We start from the raw sequence: 24,124 nt of genomic DNA, 5'->3' as shown, positions 1-24,124 counted from the left end.
CAACATTTCATGTTAAAATTAGGCAGTAGGCCTGCCTGGTACTAAAGGGCCCTACCGCAGCCTTGGCGAAGAAATCGGGCAGTTCCTCAGAGAACCAGCAACATAAAGGCTGCTGAGACAGAGTGTGAGCGGGGGAAAAATAGGATTATATGTACAATCTGGCACCGGATACCTGAGGGCCCGATAATTTTAAATATAATTTTTTAAAACCTCTCCATTTGCCCCAGTGAAGCTCACGGGTGTGCACAAATGTGCAACAAACTGCTCTGGTCTGTCAAAATCCCCATTGAAAACTGTTGCCCGGATCTCCCCAGCCTGCTAACTGGGTCCTAAAGGAATTTAATGGGCCATTAATTGGAGGCGAGCAGGTTCCTCCATTACATCCAACCCTGCCCTCACTTTGAACATTGGATTGTCCTAGAGGTGTTAGGATGCCTTATGTTGTGCCTGCACCAGGTCCTGCTCCCACCAACACTTAAAAATTTGGCCTCATTTTTCATATATACTCCTTGTAAATTGTCAAAGTCAGTAAATTGCCAGTAAAAGTAAAACAGAAGAACCCATGACGAGATGCATTGTTTCCTTGTGACTTTTTAATTTTATTTAAATCTATTACAATGCATGATGCATTCATTGTGACAGACATGCCCTGGAGGCAATGCTTTGTATGTAGAAATTTCTTTTGCAAATGCCTGATGTTTCCAGAACAATATTTTGCTTAACTTCTGAAAAAATTTAATTAATATGGCAGCAGTAAGTTTACCATTTTGTTTGTGATTTGCTCCTTGTTATGTTTTCCCCGACAGTGGAATGTTAACTGAATTGCCTTGCAGTCCAAGAAATGACAATTAGCCAAAGAGTAGGTGTCTCTTCCCTTAACCCTCTGAGCTCCAGTTGGATTGGCTGGGCGTTGACATTAAGTTGGATTGTCAACTCTGGTTGGATGGATAAATTCTTGAGGTTGACCCGCTGACTACAACAGGTGGGGGGAGGCCCTGATGATGTTTCTCCGGTGTTGCTCACGTGGATGTCTGGGATGTTAGTCTTTAATTCCCAGAGACTTGACAACAATCCAGGGTTTTCATCCCGTGTGCAGAACTGTCAGTATACTGGATAAGAGTGGCTGAGGAAGGGTACAGCGAGTGCAGTGGAATCAACTTTATATTTTTATATATGTATTAACTTAAATCGTAGGTGATAATATATTCAGACACAAGGATACTTTAGAATAAATACAAAATACTGTGGATCCTGGTAATCTGAAAAAAAACACAGAAAATGCATGGAAACTCAGCAGGTCTGGCAGCATCCTTGGAGAGAGAAACAAAGTTAGCATTTCAAGTCCGTATGACTCCTCCATAGAATCCTTACAGTGAAAAAGGCCATTCAGCCCATCGAGTCTGCACCGACCCTCCGAAACAGAATCATATCTATGCCCTATCCCCGTAACCCAGTAACCCCATCTAACCTTTGGGGCAATTTAGCATGGCCAATCCACCTAACCTCACATCTTTGGACAGTGGGAGGAAACCGGAGCGCCCGGAGGAAACCCATGCAGTCAGGGGGAGAAGGTGCAAACTCCACACAGATAGACACTCGAGGTCGGAATTGTATCCAGGTCCCTGGAGCTGTGAGGCGGCAGTGCGAACCACCGTGCCACCATACCAACTCTCCTACCGAGCTTTAGAATAATTACTTGCACGAAAGTTTCCTAAAGGCAGCATAGCGGGGTTTTTTTCAGAAGCTAATTACTAAGTCAGAAGCTAATTACTAAGTTTGGTTTTTTTGGTCCAAAAGATACAGCTGCAGAGGGCACACTTCAAGCAACTCAAATGAAGCTCAAGAGGGCAAGGCTGGCTGATGACCTCAATGAGAAGATAGCCCAAAGACCTGGACCTTTGGAGCTTGTGAAGAAGAATATAATTCCAGTAGATTCAGCCGTAAAAGAGGCAATCAATGGTATTTACAAAGTTCGCCTTTGTCTCTGATTTGGGATTTTTACTGACCTATGATTTGAATACATTGGCGCCTTCTAAATTCAGTACCACTCATACTAAAGTAAACAGATTTGTTTACGACTCCCTGTAGAAATACAATAAGAATTCATAATTTTGCTACAGAACTTTGAGATTTTGATATTTTATTTTCACCTGCATTGTCAGCAAGTCAGCGATGACGAAGGAAGTTGAGAGGGCTGCTGCTTATACTAATGCTTTGTTTCACCCATTGGCTGGGAGTTACATAATGGAGTGCCTCCATTTTCCAGCGGTCATAGGCACCTGATATTTCCCTAAAGATTTGCATACCCTTTTTTTGGAGAATATATGATGAAAATGTCGTCGACAAGGTTTTCTTTTAAAAAAAACATAGATGATTTCCTGAACTAAAGCAATTTTTATTTTCCTATCAGTGCTGTGGTAGCACAATTTGTACCATTAGCTTTTGCCTTTGTCATGCTTATAAAAATTCACACAAATAAATTTCCCTGGAACCCCTGCAATTTGCAACTTGTAATGTATGAAAGACGCCATTTGATAATTTTGCTCATTCCTGATATAAGATTCATCCCATAATGGAAATATCACTTAACCCACATGTGTTTTGCTGTCATTAATCTAGTGTATTCAGGAATTTTATATCAGTTGAGTCACATTTACGGTGTATTGTGTGAGTGTAATTTGGCAAAAATTGTTTTTTTCCACTCTCTTATAATAAATTTGGCAATCCGCTCCAACATTTTGCCTATGCATGGAATCTTGGAGCTAGATATTTGTACTATCTGCACTTCTAAAAAGAAATACTATTTGTGACCAAAATATCTTCTGTGATTTCATATTTCATGTCAACTAAGATCTGGAAAATACTAAGATATGCAAGCTGCAGAACATGTTGGAGTACTTGTCAGAGACCCCTGATGGCTTAATGATAAATGTACAAATTGTTGTTGAGACAAAGTCATGGATGGTTCTGGATTTGGTCTCCAGACTAAAATGAGTGAGTCAGTGTCAGCTAGGGGAGCAAGGAGGGCACTGTGGTTCATGTCAGTGCCCCAGGGGAGAAGGGGGCAAAATCAGAGTTGCCGCTACTGATTGATATCGTGTGACGTCTGCTCTCTTTCTGTGTGGGTGTTCAGAGAGGTTATGATTGTTTCTCAACTGTGATGGTTCCCACAATGAAATTGTCTTAACAGCACTTAAATACAATGATTAATGACTACTTTGAGTGAGTGTGAGTGGAATCAGGCCATGGCAAGAGTTAGCACCCTCAGGAGAGTAATAATAATAACAATAACCGCTTATTGTCACGAGTAGGCTTCAATTAAGTTACTGTGAAAAGCCCCTAGTCGCCACATTCCAGCACCTGTTCGAGGAGGCTGGTACGGGAATTGAACCCGCGCTGCTGATATTGTTCTGTATTACAAGCCAGCAATTTAGCCCACTGTGCTAAACCAGCCCCAGTTGGGAAGACTCGTTACATTCAGGGGAGGAGTAGAGAACCCATGGCTTGAGGAGAGCAGAGAAGAGTTAACCCTTTCATGAGAGGAGGGAAGAAGAAAGAAACCTCCTCATTCACGGGAATCAGGGGCGAAATTCTCCCGAAACAGCGCGATGTCCGCCGACTGGCGCCCAAAACGGCGCCAATCAGACGGGCATCGCGCCACCCCAAAGGTGCGGAATGCTCTGCATCTTTGGGGGCCGAGCCCCAACATTGAGGGGCTAGGCCGACGCCGGAGGAATTTCCGCCCCGCCAGCTGGCGGAAACGGCCTTTGTTGCCCCGCCAGCTGGCGCGGAAATGACATCCCCGGGCGGCGCATGCGCGGGAGCGTCAGCGGCCGCTGACAGTTTCCCACGCATGCGCAGTGGAGGGAGTCTCTTCTGCCTCCGCCATGGTGGAGACCGTGGCGGAGGCGGAAGGGAAAGAGTGCCCCCACGGCACAGGCCCGCCCGCGGATCGGTGGGCCCCGATCGCGGGCCAGGCCATCGTGGGGGCACCCCCCGGGGCCAGATCGCCCCGCGCCCCCCCCAGGACCCCGGAGCCCGCCCACGCCGCCTTGTCCCGCCGTTCAAAAGGTGGTTTACTCCACGCCGGCGGGACAGGCAATTTATCGGCAGGACTTCGGCCCATCAGGGCCGGAGAATCGAGCGGGGGGGGCCGCCAACCGGCGCGGCCCGATTCCCGCCCCCGCCGAATATCTGGTGCCGGAGCCTTCGGCAACCGTCGGGGGCGGGATTCACGGCAGCCCCCGGCGATTCTCCAATCTGGCGGGGGGTCGGAGAATGACACCCCAGGAGTCAAGCAAAACCCTGAAATGTACCTTAAGGCAGTTTTGTGGAGAAAATTCACATTTCAGTCCCCTCATTGATTAGTTTCTTCCATTTCTGATGGAGAACTTTTGTAACTTCATCAGATATGGACTCTGGTCACCAAGACAGAAGACAAAATGTTGAGCCATAAGATTTATAGCTAGCATGTGAGGATTGAGCTCTGAGAACAAACTGAAAAGGAGATGGTTTAAGGAGTGATTTATAGGCAAATGTAAAATAGTAACTGGAAAATGCAGAGCCAGTAAATTATTTCATAATAAGTTGCAAGAGTGAGTCATGGGCACAATCTGTTAAAAGGCAAATGTAGGATTGATGTCAGGGAGGTCATGCCTTAAGAGTGGTTAGAGATTGGGGCTGGATATTAAGTTGCATGTAGGGAAGGCACAGAGTGGCCAAGGAGATGGGTGGGAGGAGAGATTAAGAAACCTGGTGGAATGGTTTTCCCACAGGTCCAGCCTAATTTAGTGGCAGGACCTAATTATCATTTGTTTTTTTAATGTCTGTTTTCTGACTACATCCAGCGAGATCGAGAGGCTAGCTGTTGGGCAGAGAGGCCTTCAACATCAGGCCAGAGCAGGGGAACAGAGAGGAGGGAGAGAGGGATTGGAAGAGGGTTGGAGATCAGAGACTCGGGATGAAATTGGAAGTCAGAATTGAAGGGTAATCAGAGGTTTGATGGTTGAGATGAGAAGAGTCAAGGAAGGATTAGAAAGGTCAAGCGATCACAGTTGGTTAAGCAGGTAAACTGGGGGAAAGGCAGTCATCGTCAGTACTCAACATTTCTCCCCTTCCTTTTAGATGCTGGGTTTCCTGAGACCTGGGAAACTTAGTCGGCAGGTGTTAAATTCACAGTACTGGGTTAAATATGGGATAATCAGCATCGTTATAATATTTAAATGACCAACTTTTCTCCTGCACGCCACCTCAAGAAACCGGAAGTAGGCGGGTTAAAGGCAGAGTGGGGTTGACATTTAGATTTTTAACGTTTTAACCGCCCGAGGACAGAGATTCTCCCCGTCGTAATAGTTGTGTGATTCGACACTGCTGTGGCGTGCTCTTATTCTTCATGTAGGACCACATGTAGTGCTTTGCCTTATTATTATAGCGAGTTTGCATTCTCAAGTTGGCTGCGTCTCATGTTCTGTTTCTTCCATATACTTGGGGCAAAGAGGCTTAATCTGGGTATGTTATTGTCTAAGTGATGTTCTAAACTTATCCCAGATACATTCTGGGGCAGAATTCAAAGCACGAATGGCAATTCAAACAGTTTACATTTGTGCAGTGTCAAATTCTCTGCCTGAGGATTTTCCCTAATGTCAGGGAAAGATCTGTCGAGACCGAATTGTCTTGCTGGCATGTGTAGCTTGCCCATGCTATCAGACACCTGCTGCCAGTAGAAAATTGCTGTCTCCTTGCACCCAATGGGTTATTTGATTTTGCCATCAGCAGTTTGAGATGAAGAGGCCTCTTGAGGTGGTTTCCTGTTCCAGCAAAAGGACTGGTACTACCTCATCTGTATTATAGCAAGACTTGGGCAGGTCTGCAGTGTAAATCCAACTTTAATTTTCAATTATGTATCATTCAATTATCATACAGAAGAGGAGATTTTTGGTGATCCATTGGAACCTTCCACACAGCAGGTGCTTTCTCAGAGGATCCCGCGCGAGTGGCCTGCGTTTGTCTATCCATTGAGCTGAAGGGACTAAAGATTTCTGACAGTGAATCCCAATGGGACACACAGAACATATGCTGTCCCACCAGCAGTTTGGAAAATCCCCTCTGAGTCTCTTTGTTCATCTGTTTTGAAGTAAATTGGTCTGTGGGGTTACTGATGATGTGGTGTTAACTTGTGGTTTCCCTGTTGTATATTTTTACGTGGGATTTCCCCCTGGTTACAATTCATGTTTGATTGTGATGGCTGGATGATTTCCTTTCAGTTTTCTTCAGGCTTGTGAGTCAGTGCTCTGTTTGACACATTGCATGCATTTTATATAATTGGCTTTTGAAGCATTATTTGTATATTTTACTCGAATGCATTTCAATTAAATACTCTGTAACAGACTGCTATATCTACTGCGTTCCTGACTCCTGAAGTTCCATGTTCTTTAAAAGTTTAAAAATTACAGATCTTATTGGTTAGTTTGGTGTAGGCTGTTTCCCATATTTTGCCATTGGGTTAAGTGATTCATGTGTTAAGCAAAAGTAGTTTTCTGTTCACTTTGCTGTCATGTATCAGTGGTATTCTCATGTGCAGATTGTTGATTTTCCAGAAGTCATCTAAATGGTCTTGTTTGAAGCCTGCATAATAAATACATATCTTACATGAGTGTCATTCAGAAACCATTGCAGAAGACCCATTGTTAAAGTATCAGCTTTTTCACAGAATCACAGAATTGTTAGAGCACAGGAGACCATTTGGCCCATCATGTTTGCAGATGCTTTCCAAACAAGCGTCATAACTTAGTGCCATTCCTCTGTCTTTTCCCGTACCCCTGCACATTGTTTCTAATCAAGTCTTCATCTAATGCCCTCTTGCATGTCTCAATTGAACCTGTCTCCATCACACTTTCAGGCAGTGCATGCCAGACTCAAACCACTCTCTGCATGAAAAAGTTTTTTCTCACATCACATTTGCTTCTTTTGCAAATCACTTTAAACCTGTACCCTCTGCTTTGTGATCCTTTTACGAGCGGGAACAGTTTCTCCCATCAACTCTGTCCAGCCCCCTCATGATTTTGAACATCTCGATCAAATCGCTTCTTAAATTTCTTCTCTCCAAGGAGAACAGTCCCAACCTCCCCGATCTATCCTCATAACTGAAGCTTCTCGTCCCTGGATCCATTCTTCTAGACTCCAAAGCATTCAAATCCTTCCTCCCATGTGGCATCCAGAACTGTACACAATACTCCGGCTGAAGTCTGATAGTCTCTTTAGTGTGACTGTCAATGAATGCACCACTTCATGTGCATTACGATAGGCCTGTGATGGAGAATGGGGAAATTCCACCTGTGGAGGGCATTTAAGGGGTGATTCTATAATTCGGCGCTCCCAGCAGGAAGACTGCAACAGTGTAATCCCTAATTATCTGATCTGTCCTCACAGTTCAACTCACTAGTGGGGAACAGAATCAGCCTTTCCCCGTGACCATCACATGCCTATTCGTGACTCACTTACATTATTATACCCGTGGAATGGTGCAGTCTTTTTAAACCACATCCATGGTGTGTGAAGGTTGATATTTAGACGGTGTCATAAAAATGTTTTTATAGATGTCATGAACATAAACATGTATTTAATATGCAATCTTCAAAGGTGACCATTTTGATTAATTTATTGAGGAAATCAAGTATCAGTGACACATAACATTGAAGAGAATAAAAATGCCTACTTGTAGCCTTTTGAGAAATAGAATTGATGATCAACTTTGTTTTTGAGTGATTTCTTCAAGTTTTTCTTTATTTAAATGATGGAGAGTGACAGTATGATATGAAAATACCTCTTCAAAGTATTAGTTGCATTGCTGGTCAGTGTGCCACAGTACATGGAGTAATGAACCCATTTGTATTCCACAGCCTATGTGCAGTACATTTTAAGTGTGATTAGAATGAATCACAAGGAAACGGAATTGATTGGCTTAGTCCTTGAGCCAAAATGGAAAAGACAAACAATATGGACAGTTTTAACCACAACTAATGCCCATACCATTACCAAGTTTAAAGAAATTATGTTTGAATGGAACTGTAATTTGAGGCAGTTGTGAAGCTGGCTGTCTGCTGACATCTACTGCATAGCTGAAGGATGAATCAGAAGCTGTTTATACCCAAGTCCTTGTCAGCACCTTCAGCACAGAGCCTAGGGGGATGAAGTCCAGCACAGAGGCTGAATCCATTATGTTTAGAGATTACAACAGACGGGCTCCTGAAACGAAGTAGGTTCATGCACTGGCCCAGCTGAAGATAGGCAAAGAGCATGGTACCCATCACTTTCACATCATATAGATGATTATTTCTGGACAAAACACTGATAGACAATTGAGACATTTTCAATCCCATTTTGTTTATCAGATGATAGTAATCATTTAGTAAGAAATTCAAACTTATTTCTTTAACTTTGGTTCCTCTTTTACTGAGCCACAGATTAATAGAGGATTTTTGAATGTGTTTGTAATATTCTAAAGATGGGATATTAGGATTGAGTTATGAAATAGCGAACAATCTTTGTCAGTGCCTTATTGTTGACTGATATAAAGAGTTTTTCAAGTCCAACTTTCTTTTCAAAGTTAGATAATCCTGAACCTCTCCTTGAGACTCAGTAAGTACATTTTTGGGCTATTAGTAGCTCTTACAGGTAGATGAAGGTTTCAAGTAATATGTGACAAATTAGCAGATTACAGGGTTTATGTGACTGCTCTAGGTGGCAAAATGGAGTTGAGACATAACCAGACCAGCCATGATTTTATTGAATGGCATAGCAGGCTCAAAGGGCCGAATGGCTTCCTCGTGCTCCTACTATTCCTTTGTTCCTAAAAGGAACCATCAGGGAAGATTGCCCTTCATGAATTCTAATGCAATGATCCCTGCTGAAATGTGATTTGTGTGCACATTGAACAAAGACAGCCTGACCTTGGATGTAATGCTTCCCAAGGTTATATAGCTCACCAAGATTCACTGCTTAAAATTGAGAGAGGAACCCATAATTCATTCAAAAGCATCAAATGTTATTCAACAGGAATTTGGACAATGGGACAGAACGTTCTAAAAAATCCTGGGGTATCAGAATGGAGATATGGTGATACCTCCATTCTGATACAGTTGGCCCCAGGATTTTTTAGAACGTTTAATCTCATTACAAAAATGAGGGTTAAAGTTGGTCAAAGTATCAGAATAGGAAAACGGGAAGGTTGATGTTAAAGATGGAGATACTTGCGGGGATAAAGCAAATTTCTCCTACAAAGAGTTGTTTATTCAAATCCTTGAATTGGCTGCTATAATATTACTGGAGGAGCCTGGGGCCGTGTCTCACAGTTTTCTTACAGATAACAGCTTTGACCTTTTGCTTCTTAAAAGTATGCCTGCATGCCTCTTAATGTCAGTGTCTGTATTGAGAGCACTCTGTTTTACATTATCAGTCCATCAATAATGCTGTCTGATATTCTTTGTAGCATGTGAAAGGATACCTTTAGATGAGAGTGACAGTGACAAACCGAATGCACACATGTCTACACATTTGCCTGGTCAAGCCTTGTGGAGTATCTGCTGTGCTGTTTGCTTTGTGTCATTGGAGTTCAGGGATTTGCAGGCACATTGGGATAACGTACTTTGGTTATTTAAAGACTAGTCGATTCAGCTTGTTTGGGGGATTGTGCTGTGAGCTTCAAATGAGTATAGTTCCTGGAGAAGGCAAAACCCTGCATTGTCCCACAGCGTCTCATGCCAGTGAATGAGTGACGAGCTGCATCTGCAGCAGTCTGAACTTTACTTGGAAAGCTTTTTTTTAAAAATCAAGAATATTATGCTCATTGGCGGCATGGTGGCACAGTGGTTAGCACTGTTGCTTCACAATGCCAGGGACCTGGGTTCTATTCCCGGCATGGGTCACTGTCTGTGTGGAGTCTGCACCTTCCCCCCCCCCCATCTCGGCGTGGGTTTCTTCCAGGATGCTCGTTTCCTCCCACAAGTCCTGAAAGCTGTGCTGTTAGGTGATTTGGACATTCTGAATTCTCCCTCAGTGTACCCGAACAGGCGCCGGAATGTGGCGACTAGGGGATTTTCACAGTAACTTCATTGCAGTGTTAATGTAAGGCTACTTGTGATGCTATAAAGATAATTATATTATTATTACAGTCAAGGAATGTTAATGATGGGGAATGGACTACTCCCCATTTCAGACATCCACTGTCATAATCAAGGACTCCTGGGTTAGCTCCTTCTTCTGTCCGTCAATAATGTGCCTCAGTTACAGCCTCAGAGGCATAACCCCCTGCACTCGTATGGCAAATTGCCACTTCTCACAAGTTCATCCAGTGGGCACTAATTTTCCTTGATCCTTCCATCGGACTGTTAATTCAGTGCTGATTGAGAATCAAATTAGAGTGAAGTTTGTGCCATTAGCTCCTAGAAACTGGACCTGACACTGTCCAACCCCATCCAATGTAGAATTCTACCAGCCACAATAAAGGTTTTCCAACTATGTTTGGATGTTTTGTCATCTGGTTTTCGCCAAACTCAGTCAAACATTTTTGTTCCCTCATTATAATTCTTTTATAATTTAACTAACCAGTGTTGAAATACTTTTTCACACAAAATAAACTTCGATAATGCCCCTATTTACTAGTCGTCTCTGGGTTGCATGCAATAAATTGTACTCCGATCAATATGTAATTCCTGGAGAATCCTGGAGGGGTGACAACCCTAACACTAAACTGTTCATCCATTAACCTTGGTCAGATTTGAATTGAGATCATGGGCGTCATTCTCCGACCCCCCGCCGGGTTGGAGAATCGGCGGGGGCTGCCGTGAACCCCGCCCCCGCCGGTTGCCGAAGTCTCCGGCACCGGATATTCGGCGGGGGCGGGAATCGGGCCACACCGGTTGGCGGGCCCCCCCGCTGGATTCTCCGGCCCGTATGGGCCGAAGTCCCGCCGATTAAATTGCCTGTCCCGCCGGCGTGGATTAAACCACCTTTTGAACGGCGGGACAGGGCGGCGTGGGCGGGCTCCGGGGTCCTGGGGGGGGCACGGGGCGATCTGACCCCGGGGGGTGCCCCCACGGTGGCCTGGCCCGTGATCGGGGCCCACCGATCCGCGGGCAGGCCTGTGCCGTGGGGGCACTCTTTCCCTTCCACCTCCGCCACGGTCTCCACCATGGCGGAGGCGGAAGAGACTCCCTCCACTGCGCATGTGTGGGAAACTGTCAGCGGCCGCTGACGCTCCCACGCATGCGCCGCCTGGGGATGTCATTTCCGCGCCAGCTGGCGGGGCAACAAAGGCCGTTTCCGCCAGCTGGCGGTGCGGAAATTCCTCCGGCGTCGGCCTAGCCCCTCAATGTTGGGGCTCGGCCCCCAAAGATGCAGAGCATTCCGCACCTTTGGGGCGGCGCGATGCCCGTCTGATTGGCGCCGTTTTGGGCGCCAGTCGGCGGACATTGCGCCGTTTCGGGAGAATTTCGCCCCATATCAGCAAAAGGCCATTGCGTTACACAGTGCCCATTCCAATCCCTGTTGCAAAATATTTTTTAAAATTCTTTGCTCAAAGGGTGATTTTAAAATTGGATACAGTTGAATAGTGGTGGGGTAGAATTCTTGCAGTTGGTCTCACAAAGCTCACTAAGTGTTTGCAGCATCACACTTTACTGAGATAAAAAGCTGCCTTTTTTTATTTCACTTGTTGCTCTTTTATAACCACAGTATGTGTTTTAACCGTATGGTGGACAAATAGTCACACAAGTATTTTAGTTCAATCAGAGTTTATTTACTAGATACAAGGTTATTTACTTAAGTAATCACATGTTCATGCACACCAGGACTATAACTAATACACTTAAACAACCTTAAGTTAACTTCCAGGTGACCGGCAGATGTAGAGTAGATATGGCCTTATCTGGTTTCTGACTTCTGGCAGGGCTGGAGCCCTTTTAAGTGGTCCGCGTTCGGTTGTCGTCCTTCGATGAATGTCGTGGGCCCTTGAACTTGGCTGGTGTTGGTAGCTGTGCTGCAGTTGGAGATCAGTCGAAAGAGAGCGAGAGATGGCCTGCACACTTCTTCTTATCCTCCGAACTTTTGTGGCCCCAGGTGAAAGTCCAATGGATCGATAGGGTCTTGATCATTCTAATCAATCCTGGCCAATTAGGGGCGGGCACCTTGACAGCTGGGCGAGTCCCGGTCGGCCATGGCCGTTAGTGTCCAAGGACATAGGCCTCCCCAAATAAAGAAAACAGGTGTCGCTGAGTCTGCCAATTAGTGTTGGTTTCTATCTGGAGCCCACAATGGGACAATCCAGGGAAGACCTCGAAATGGCCTTTTGCAGGTGTGAGTTCCTGCATAAAGTCTGGGCTGCAACTTGTATATTTGCAAACTGTCCTGTCTGTATTCCAGTTTGACCTCATTTCCCATCACTCTTTCCGGGTGGCCATTTTAGATGGCCACACACTCAGGAACTGTTTCTGCTTGTGTTGGGAAAAGCATGGGCAGGACTCTCCATTCTAGAGATTATCTGCACCTGCCAGCGGAGAATCGGGACTGCGTCCGGTGGCCCTAGGAGAGTCGCCGATGTGGAATTCTCAGACCTTTGTTGTGCCAAATAATGCATGGCGGTGAACACGCTGGTTTCCCAACACTTACTGAATGGGTGCCCCGAACCCACCGTCCCTGCAAAGCAAATATTGACCCACAAGCTGCCAAGGGGAGCAGCCCCCAACCTCTCATCAAGGAGGGGCATCCTTCTCCCCACACCAAGCATGCATGAGAGTCACCCTCCCACCCAAGCGGCTCCCATTCAGGACCAGTACTGATGGTAAAAGATTGGCCATTTTGATGAGTAAGTTGAACTTTTAAATTAATGGTGTGACCTGCGATTTATAGTATAATAATCTTTATTGTCACAAGTAGGCTTACATTACTGTGAAATGAAGTTACTGTGAAAAGCCCCTAGTCGCCACATTCCGGCGCCTGTTCAGGTACACAGAGGGAGAATTCAGAATGTCCAATTCACCGAACATCATGTCTTTCGGGACTTGTGGGAGGAAACCGGAGCACCCGGAGGAAACCCACGCAGACACAGGGAGAACGTGCAGACTCCGCACAGACAGTGACCCAAGCCGGGAATCGGACCTGGGACCCTGGCACTGTGAAGCAACAGTGCTAACCACTGTGCTACCATGCCGCCCAAGTGGGTCTAGATAACTTGAAGACTCCTCCCATCCCAGTCATAGCAGCTGTAAATGGTTTCTGGAGCAACTGTGTCAGAGTTTGCTACTTTCTAAAGATCTCCGGATTGTACAAGTTGACACAATGAGACAGTTAGCTATTGCAGTGCACAGTCAGACAGTTGAACACCAACATATTGGGTAGGTGGCATAAATAAAGCATTCTCTCCTTCTACCTTCCCTGAAATGCTGTTGCATTCCCTTTGCTGTATCTGACTTAAGTGTGGACTGCATGAAAAGTGCCAGGAGTGCTATTTGGCAGATCACATAGCAGGTTACAGTATCCTTTCCATTACCTAGCGTTCTGTCCCATCAACAGCTATAGTTGACTTTGTCAAGATAGCCCTATTTCTCAACACTTCAGTTATCAGGAGACCTCGGAGGTCAAGAGCTTTTGTCAGTGTGATCCCATAATCCTGGAAAACTTCCTAGCAATTTGTACACTTTGATAATAATAGAGAATGGCTGAAGGAAACCTTCTAATGACTTCATTGGATGATTCAGATTTTGCCACAGGAACATTATGTTCTTTTGCGTAAAAGCATTTTGTCAAGTCTACATAGACATGACCATCTACTGCTGTCTGGGCGAGCGAATGACAACAAGCAGGGCATGTAATAACACTTAGTATGAGTCATTTCATGAGTTCACTTTTGTATATATCTATCTTTTAAAAAAAATGATGCCCCATTACAGCAGCTTGCATTCCTTAATCTCCACAAAGTTCCAGGATATTTTAGAAAGCTTAAAACATCCTCTGTTATGAAAACATATATTCTGTTACCTTACGAGTTAGGCGATTTTTAAAAAAAATTTGTATAATGTATTTCATTTTTTCAAACAAAACTTTATCTTGCCCACACAATAGTGAAATCCACCTCCAATAAAAGTCTCTTACAGAATGTCACCTTGTGGTTCACAGACCATACTTTTTATAGACCAGATGAAGCAAACTTTGTTCATTGAACGAGTTTCAGTGCATTTTCAAATGAATGTTCCCATGGATAAAATGTTGATTGTCTGGGATGAACAAAATCTGTCCCAAGTGGAGGGCAGACTGAGAAAAATCAGATGGAAAAATAGAAGTTGTGCAGCATTCCCAAGCTAGGAGCAAATATATTTTTAAAAAATAAATCCTGGTATCAGGGGCGGGATTCTGCGAAAACCGGCGGGGCGGGCAACTCCGGCGCGAAGGAGTGGCGTGAACCACTCCGGCGTCGGGCCGCCCCGAAGGTGCAGAATCCTCCGCACCTTCAGGCGCTAGGCCAGCGCCGGACTGGTTTACGCTGCGCCGGCTGGTGCGGAAGGGGCTTGGCGCCATGCCAACCGGCGCCGAAGGGCCTCCGACGGCCGGCACGAGTTGGCGCATGCGCGGGAGCGCCAGCGTGTGCTGGCGCCATCCCAGCGCATGCACTATGGGGTTTCATCTCCGCGTCGGCCATCGCGCACTGTTACAGCGGCCGACATGGAGAAATAGAGTGCCCCCACGGCACAGGATCACCCGCGGATCGGTGGGCCCCGATCGCGGGCGAGGCCACCGTGGGGACACCCCCCCGGGGCCAGATCCCCCCACGCCTCCCCGAGGACCCCGGAGGCCACCCACGCAGCCAGGTCCCGCGGGAAGTACCTGTTGTAATTTACGCCGGAGAGACTGGCCGAAAATGGGCGGCCACTTGGCCCATCGCGGGCCTGAGAATCGCTGGGTGGGCCGCTGCCAGCGGCCTCCAACCAGCGCAACGCGATTCCCGCCCCCACCAAATCCCCGGCGCCGGAGAATTCGGCAGCTGGCGGGGGCGGGATTCACGCCCCCCCGGCAATTCTCCGACGTGGTGGGGGGGGTTGGACAATCCCGGCCCAGTTTTGCATGTTTTCAAGTAATTTACAGTTGAAAACTTCTGTTTTGATTTGAACTTTTGCGTTGTGCATGGGAGCATTGTTTTGTTTTCAAATCTGTTATAAATTATTGTACAATGATAATTCCTTTGCATTTGGGATTTCTAAAAAAAAAACCCTCCCAGTTGTCATGATATGCAAACATGCAGCTAATGAACACATAGAATAGGACACGACCAATGAGCAGTCAGGACACTCAGAGGTGGTATCTCACTATAAAAGGATGAGGTACTCACACCCTGCATCTTTCCACAGACCAACATCTACAGAGTGAGACAGGGTGTATCCTCAGCATCACACCCCAGCACGTGGCTTAGAGCAAGGCTGGTTCAGTTAGACTGAGTTACTACATTTAGATTAGCAGAGAGTCGAACTCATTGAGAACTGTGCTAATAGTTCAATAAAACACATTGAACTCACTTCAAAATCTGGAGCATCTTTTACTCAAAACTGCATCAAGTGGCAGCTTGTGTTATTCCAAGTTACATAATACAACATGATACCAGGAGTCTGTTCAATCTAGTTAGTTCAACTCAGCAAGATCCGTGATGGGTGAGTAAATTTGCAGATGACACTAAAGTCGGTGGAGTTGTAGACAGAACGGAAGGATGTTACAAGTTACAGAGGGACATAGATAAGCTGCAGCCCTGGGCTGAGTGGTGGCAAATGGAGTTTAATGCAGAAAAGTGTGAGGTGATTCATTTTGGAAGAAATAACAGGAAAACAGAGTACTGGGCTAATGGTAAGATTCTTGGCAGTGTGGATGAGCAGAGAGATCTCGGTGTCCATGTACATAGATCACTGAAAGTTGCCACCCAGGTTGAGAGGGTTGTTAAGAAGACGTACGGTGTGTTAGCTTTTATTGGTAGAGGGATTGAGTATCGGCGCCATGAGGTAATGTTTCAGCTGTACAAAACTCTGGTGCGGCCACATTTGGAGTATTGCGTGCAATTCTGGTCGCCGCATTATAGGAAGGATGTGGAAGTGACGAATGTAACAGAAGCATTGGAAAGGGTGCAGAGGAGATTTACCAGAATGTTGCCTGGTATGGAGGGAAGATCTTATGAGGAAAGGCTGAGGGACTTGAGGCTGTTTTCGTTAGAGAGAAGAAGGTTAAGAGGTGACTTAATTGAGGTATACAAGATGATCAGAGGATTGGATAGGGTGGACTGTGAGAGCCTTTTTCCTCAGATCGTGATGTCTAGCACGAGGGGACATAGCTTTAAATTGAGGGGAGATAGATATAAGACAGATGTCGGAGGTAGGTTCTTTACCCCGAGAGTAGTAAGGGTGTGGAATGCCCTGCCTGCAACAGTAGTGGACTCGCCAACACTAAGGGCATTCAAATGGTCATTGGATAGACATATGGATGTTAAGGGAATAGTGTAGATGGGCTTTAGAGTGGTTTCACAGGTCGGCGCAACATCAAGGGCCGAAGGGCCTGTACTGCACTGTAATGTTCTATGTTCTATGTGATGACCAGCGAATGTATACCGGCACAATGGAAAAGATTCCGGCTCCTCAGCAGCTCAGGACCTCCGGCAATCTCAGTGCCAACTGGTGGACATTCAAGCAGAAATTTCAGCTTTACGTCAAAGCATCAAATCTCAATGGTGCGTCTGATGCACGGAAGATAGCTCCTTTCCTCACCACAGCGGGTGATCATGCCTTGGAAATATTCAACTCCTTTCACTTCGCCGAAGACCAGGACAAGACAAAGTTTCAGCCCATCCTGGACAAGTTTGACAGCCACTGTGAGGTGGACACCAACAAAATCTTCGAGCGCTACATATTCAAGCAGCGATTGCAAGGTAAAGACGAATCCTTCAACTCATATTTAACTAACCTTAGACTGCTAACGCAATCCTGCACCTTCGGTGATATCACTGATTCCATGATCAGAGACCAAATCGTTTTTGGAGTTCACTCTGATCCTCTGCGAAAGCAGTTACTGAAGATCAAGCATATCACCCTGCCAGTCGCGACTGAAACATGCACAATGCGTGAGCAGGCTAAAAATCGCTATTCCCAGTACAAAACGGCAGAAAATGATAAACTAGCCTCCCACGAGGCGGAGAGTGTGCAGGCCATCTCCCGGATGCAGTGCCTCAACATTGACCAAAGCGGCCATTTTGCACGCTCTTCCCGGGGCCCGACGCATGCGCGATGCGAATGGGATAACGAAGCGGCCGAAACCCACACTGCACAGGTGCAGACGTCTGAGAAACGCACTGCGTATGTGCAACGACGCACGGCGCGTCAGGACGCCGATGGCATGACGTGTTCGAACTGTGGCACCGCCCATTTAAAGAAACACTACCCTGCAAGAGGCAGATGCTGCTTAAACTGCGGGAAGCCTGGCCACTATGCCACTATACAACCCTGTGCAGATCTGCACCACCAGTCAGGAGCCAGCCCTCCCAATTCCGACGACGGCGCATCCGGAGTGTGCAACAACGCCTACAGGATTCTGATTCCGGCAGTGCCAACAGATCCAGATGCTGAATGCCTGGACAACGCCTACCATGTGGGCATTATTGCAACTTGTGAATATGCCACATCAGACACATCGCAAGTCCAATCGATCCTAGCTGTGGATTCCGAGGACGAATGGCGAGCAGTGATGAAGGTCAACCACTGCCCGATCCAGTTCAAGCTGGACACAGGTGCCTTTGCCAACCTCCTCTCACAGGCAGATTTCAAACGCATCAAGAAGCCTCCCATGGTTCTTCCAGCTGCCTGCAAGCTCCTGGATTACAACAGGAATGCCATCACGGCACTGGGATCCTGCCATGTGCACGTATCGAACCGACACACACAAGCATGGATACGCTTTGAAATTGTTAAGCCAGTCAGGGCATCCCTATTAGGTGCGCATGCCTGCAAGCAGCTGAACCTCATTCAAAGGGTTTACACCACAACATCATCCCATGTGGATCTTCAGGCCGGCATCGACGACATCCTCGCCCAGTATCCAGATGTGTTCGACGGGATGGGCACGCTGCCGTATCGATACAAGATTCTGCTGTGCCTGATGCCAAGCCAGTGGTCCACGCACCACGACGAGTCACTGCTCCACTGAGAGAGCGTCTGAAGGCACAGCTCAAGGATCTTGAAAATGAAATGAATGAAAAATGAAAATTGCTTATTGTCACAAGTAGGCTTCAAATGAAGTTACTGTGAAAAGCCCCTAGTCGCCACATTCCAGCGCCTGTTCGGGGAGGCTGTTACGGGAATCGAACCGTGCTGCTGGCCTGCCTTGGTCTGCTTTCAAAGCCAGCGATTTAGTCCTGTGCTAAACAGCCCCTTCTTCAGCAAAAAGGCATCATATCCAAGGTCACCGAACCGTCTGACTGGGTAAGCTCGATGGTGTGCGTAAAGAAGCCTTCGAGGGACCTGCGCATCTGCATTGATCCCAAGGATCTCAATAAGAATATCATGTGGGAACACTACCCCATCCCGAAGCAGGAGGAACTCGCAAGTGAGATGGCACACGCGCGCTTCTTCACCAAATTGGATGCATCACAGGGATTTTGGCAAATCCAGCTGGAAGAGTCCAGCAGAAGGCTCTGCACCTTCAACATGCCTTTTGGCAGATACTGCTACAATCGCATGCCATTTGGCATCATCTCGGCATCGGAGATATTCCATCACATCATGGAGCAGACGATGGAAGGCATTGAAGGGGTTCGTGTGTACCTGGACGACATCATATGGTCCACGGCCCCTGAAGAACATGTGTCCCGACTCCAGAAGGTATTCCACCGTGTACATGACTACGGCCTAAAATTAAACTGGTCCAAATGTTGTTTTGGCACATCAACGCTCAAGTTCCTAGGCGACCAGATCTCACAGCAGGGTGTGCGCCCGGACATAGACAAAATCAAGGCCATCGAGGCGATGAAGGTCCCTGAGGACAAAAAGGCGGTGCTGCTCTTCTTGGGTATGGTCAGTTTTCTGGGCAAGTTCATTCCAAACATGGCCACACACACCACGGCCCTACGTAACCCGGTGAAAAAGTCAACTGCCTTTGAGTGGAAGGCGGCACACCAGACAGAGTGGCTGGAGCTGAAAGCCAAGCTCACCACTGCACCAGTCGTGGCATTCTTTGACCCGGAACGGGAGACAAAGATATCCACAGATGCGAGTCAGGATGGCATCGGTGCGGTGTTGCTTCAACGAGATGACACATCATCCTGGGCACCAGTAGCCTACGCATCAAGGGCGTTAATGCCCACTGAAACCAGATATGCACAGATTGAGAAGGAGTGCTTGGGTCTTCTCATCGGCATCCTCAAATTTCATGATTATGTCTACGGCCTGCCGACATTCATTGTTGAGACGGATCATAGGCCTCTGGTCCACATCATCCACAAGGACCTGAATGACATGACGCCTCGGTTGCAGAGAATCCTGATTAAACTTCAACTTGGTTTACACACCTGGCAAGGAGCTCAGCATCGCTGATGCATTGTCCCGCTCCGTCACCTCGCTCAGTGAGCCGCTGGAGATCATCCAGCACATCGAATCGCAGGTGCAGCTGTGAGCTAGCACTCTCCCGGCGACAGATGAGAAGGTAGTTCTCATCCGTGATGAGACACCCAAGGACCCGCTCTTGCAGCCGTCATCCACAACCTCACCAATGGCTGGCAGAAAGGGCAGTGCCCACAATTTTACAATGTGAAGGACGACCTGACGGTGATTGAAGGTATCCTCCTCAAGCTGGACAGGATTGTCATTCCGCTCAGTCTCCAGAGCTTGGTGCTGCACCAGATTCATGAGGGACACATGGGCACCGAGAAGTGCAGACGCAGAGCCCGACAAGCTGTCGACTGGCCCGGCATCAGCCAGGACATCACAAACATGGTCCTGAACTGTGCTACCTGTCATGTGGCCTATCTCTGTTCTGAGTGCGGCCCATATAACATTTTGATGACCAGTGGCCTCGAGCAGGGTTGCCACATTCCGCTGATTTCTGTCCATGTAGTTTTTTTTCTACCAGTATAACTGAAGTGATATGCATAAAGCAAGGGCAAGTGAAGTGAGCTACATGTTGATTTCTCACAATATTGACTGTGAGAGCGTGCACTCCCTCGGCGTCCAAAGCAAAAATATTTATTTTGTTTTTACCATTTGAAATTGACGAAAATTCTAATTAACCTATAAATGATTAAACATTTTCTTTTTTTTAAATATGGTTATTAAGAATTTTTCTAACACCATTTTCAACCATACAAACAAACAACGCCCCCCCCCCCCCCCCGGTAACAAAAAGAAAAGAAAACTCGCATAGCAAGACATAAACATGGCAAATCAACATGATACAGAACTTTGTACATTGGATTCCTCCCGTACATATCAGTTTCCCGGATCATTTATGTATTTTCTTGCTCAGATGCCCCCCAGAAAAAAAAACCTTCCCCGTCCCCCCCCTTCCCCCCTCCCCCTCCCCCTCCCCAAAAGAGATGTGTCCCCCCCCCCCCCCGGGTTGCTGCTGCTGTCGACCGAACTTCATCTAACGCTCCGCGAGATAGTCTAGGAACAGTTGCCACCGCCTGGAGAACCCCTGCGCAGACCCTCTCAAGGCAAACTTTATCCTCTCCAACTTGATAAACCCTGCCATGTATGATGAAACATTTTCTATAACTCGTTATGAAATATTCAGCATGTATAATATGTATTTAATCTTATTCGTGGAGCAATGGTTGGTGAACAAGCTCCATTTCAAACTTGCGCCACTGAGAAGAAGAGAGCCACTCATGCAGCCCACTCACTAGCCTAGGTTGCCCATCGCTGCTCTTGACCATCATATGGGCGGCAAGGTAGCACAGTGGTTAGTACTGTTGCTTCACAGCATCAGGGTCCCAGGTTCGATTCCCAGCTTAGGTCACTGTCTGTGCGGAGTCTGCACATTCTCCCCGTGTCTGCGTGGGTTTCCTCTGGGTGCTCCAGTTTCCTCCCACAAGTCCCGAAAGACAAGCTGTTAGGTAATTTGGACATTCTGAATTCTCCGCCCATGTACCGAACAGGCGCCGGACTGTGGCGTCTCGGGGCTTTTCACAGTAACTTCAAAATGTAAGCCTGCTTGTGACCATAAAGATTATTATTAATCATCCAAGCAAGTGAACAAAGCGTGCATGAGAAATTGACTTCTGACTCGTCTGATAATATATCTCAAGTATGCTTTTGCTCATTACTGGCTGACTTCTCTAAATAACTCTGTGAGCGTCTTTAGTGAAATAAATTGCCGGTGTTCATTTTCCGAAGAATGCTACACAGCTGCAATCAGGAGATGAAAAGCAGCTTTGAGATCAAAAATATAGGGTAATGCCAACCCAGGAGTCTGCTCAGATTTCTACATACATCTGCTGATGGTGGAGTTAAAAAGATAATTTTCCAGTTAGGATGTTTACTGGTTGTTTAATTTTTCAGTAATCAACCATGAGTTGTTTCTCAATAAACTGACAGTATTGGGTATAAATGTCACCACACATTACTGACATTGAACGACTCAATTCATTGCCTGATGCACGAAGGAGTGTGTTGCGATAATAAGTTATTAAATCGGTCCTATTAATATTATGAACAGTAAGATTTCTTGCACTGTTTCTAGGTTTCCATTATTTGTTGTGTACCGAACATGCAATTTCTTTAGATTTTTGTGTAATAACTGGAAACAATGAATTACAAAGAAACTCTTCTCAATTCACTTGTGGAGACAATTTAGACTTGGCCTTTCAGTTTTGATAATGCATTTTGCCTTCAATGTCAGTGCAATTAAAAAGCACATTTAAGTGTATATTTCACAGTATTTCAAATATATAAAACCAAAATGCTGCAGATCTGAAATAAAAATAGAAAATGCTGGAAATAGCTCTGTGGAGAAAGAAACAGAGTTAACGGGCACAATCCACCTGAATGCGAACAGAGTCCCATAACTAGAACGTTTAGCCGGATGTTTCCTGTCACTAGGAGCGCCGGGAAACCCCACGCTTTCGAATGAGACTATGTCACCATTTGGGTAGATTCGGAGCCTGAGTGGGAAACTCCCCGATGAGGCCGCACTTAGTCCTGTTTACTACACTGAGAAACTCTGCTCGCCAGAACTCCTCAGTGCAGAAAGAGATTGGGATGCCATTTTTAAATGGTGTCCCGATCTCTTAACCCCTCGACGTGACCTCCAAAGCCCCAACGCACCTACAAGGAGGTTCTCAGGAACCTCCCACGCCCACCTGAACCCGCATAGGGCACCCCCGGGCCTGATACCTGTCGCAAGGAAAATATCAGCTTGCCATCCTAGCGCTGCCAGCCCTGCACTGCCAAGGTGCCTGGGTGTCACCCACAGTACCAGGGTGCCACCCTACCCAGAGGGCAAGCACCTGGGGACCTCTGATTCCCCCCCCCCCCCCAATCCCCACAAATATCATTCTGTCTGGACCCCGTTTGTGGACACCGTCACTGAAAGGTACACGCCTGAGATCTCCAAGATGAAGGTGTTAGATTCCAATGCCTTGGGAGTGCATATTAGAGTGAGATTAGCTGTCTAGCTCTAATATGCAGATTTGTTAAAAAGTGAGCCGCCCACGATGGACGTGAGATCTCCGGGCATCTACTGGCTATGATGCGCCGTGCTGCCTTTCGGGTGCAATGTGGCCGGTAGATCGCGTCCAACATTTTGATTCTGGGAAGAGTCATATTGAACTCAAAACATTAACTCTTTTTCTCTCTCCACAGATGCTGCCAGACCTGCTGAGATTTTTCCAGTGTTTTCTGTTTTTAATCTTGCGTATATTAGCCATTGTTCAGATCTTTGAAAATCTAAAGAAAGTGCATGCGTTGGAAGTCAAATTCCTGTCATCTAAGCAACCAAGTCACTTACATTCTGGTTTTCCCTTCATTAACAGTTGGCCAAGTTAATTTCCCTAAAGTCCCCGACACATTTTCCTTTGAGGAAGACAGCAGCAATGATGCACTGTCTCCAGAGCAACCCAGAAGTCAGGAATCCCAGGGATCAGAAAGTTCGCCATCAGAGCCAAAGTTCACAGAGTCATCGTCACCCCTAGCAACGACTACAATACAGGTAAATTGCTACTCCTTTAATTGAAGAGATGGTCCAAGATTATTTCTCTGTCGGCAGCAAATCCAGCTGCGAATTGTTGGGTAGCTTTTGTATTATGGTCTGTTTAACAAGTTAGTTGTAGTGTACACTTGGTGCCAGTGCAAAGGGGTTTTTGTTTCTCGATGTTGCAAACTGGAGTGTAACTTAAACCTGAAATCTCTCAGACTGAATTTGAGCAACATCAAAAGTTAGTCAACATGTGGATTGTTATATTATGTGATCGTAATATGTTGTTACTCTTGCTTTACTTCCAGAATGGTCTGATGGTTAGATTTCAATGAAACTACCAATCTTCAATTTAAAGTAAATTAGATTTAATGAATAACGAATATAAATACTAATGAGTTTGTTCACTCTACAGAACTATAACTGATGATATCAGTAGAAGTATTAACTATGTTTAACTGCAAGTGCCAACTAAGCTTTATCTCTGATGTCTAGTCACTCCTGGTTCAAAGAGACCCAAGATCCTCTGAGTTCAGTTTATATACCTGAATCTAGTGCTGCCACGCTAGTGATTGTCTGACACTATAATGCAGTTGTTAACCCTTCATATACCATCAGATATACAGATCACGACATCCATGACCAGAACCTTGCACACACAGTGTTCCATGAGGGAGTAATGGAGAGACCATCTGAGTTGCGTTGATGCCGAAAATTGTATTCCTTTCATACTTTATGCACTTGACTTAAAGTTATTTAAAACACACAGACAGCTGTGCTGCCCTCCCGAGTGCTCCACGCCTGTCCAGGACCATTTCTTAATTAATCTGTCATGCAGTGTTGTTGAGGGAAATAACAATGGGAAGATGAGTCAGTAATTCTTAGATTGTATAAAACAAAGAGGCATCACACAACAACA

The 24,124-nt window shown here is 46.1% G+C and overlaps 1 protein-coding gene across 9 annotated transcripts in view; it reads left to right on the top strand.

Moving 5' to 3' along the window:
- myocd (myocardin) overlaps positions 1 to 24,124 on the top strand; it is a 303,397-nt gene that overhangs the window by 218,607 nt on the left and 60,666 nt on the right. For all 9 annotated transcript variants that reach the window (XR_011936178.1, XR_011936177.1, XM_072483120.1 and 6 more), the window contains exons 5-6: positions 1,798 to 1,959; positions 23,045 to 23,220. Coding sequence is in view for 7 of the 9 variants with exons in the window: in XM_072483120.1 (XP_072339221.1) it covers positions 1,798 to 1,959; positions 23,045 to 23,220 (338 nt within the window). In the remaining 2 variants the exon portion in view is untranslated. The remainder of the gene's footprint in view (positions 1 to 1,797; positions 1,960 to 23,044; positions 23,221 to 24,124) is intronic.

This window comes from Scyliorhinus torazame, chromosome 18 (genome assembly GCF_047496885.1).
Source record: "Scyliorhinus torazame isolate Kashiwa2021f chromosome 18, sScyTor2.1, whole genome shotgun sequence".
Taxonomy (NCBI): domain Eukaryota; kingdom Metazoa; phylum Chordata; class Chondrichthyes; order Carcharhiniformes; family Scyliorhinidae; genus Scyliorhinus; species Scyliorhinus torazame.
The sequence above is the reverse complement of the archived record's forward strand: the minus strand, read 5'-3'. Positions and strand labels throughout refer to the sequence as shown.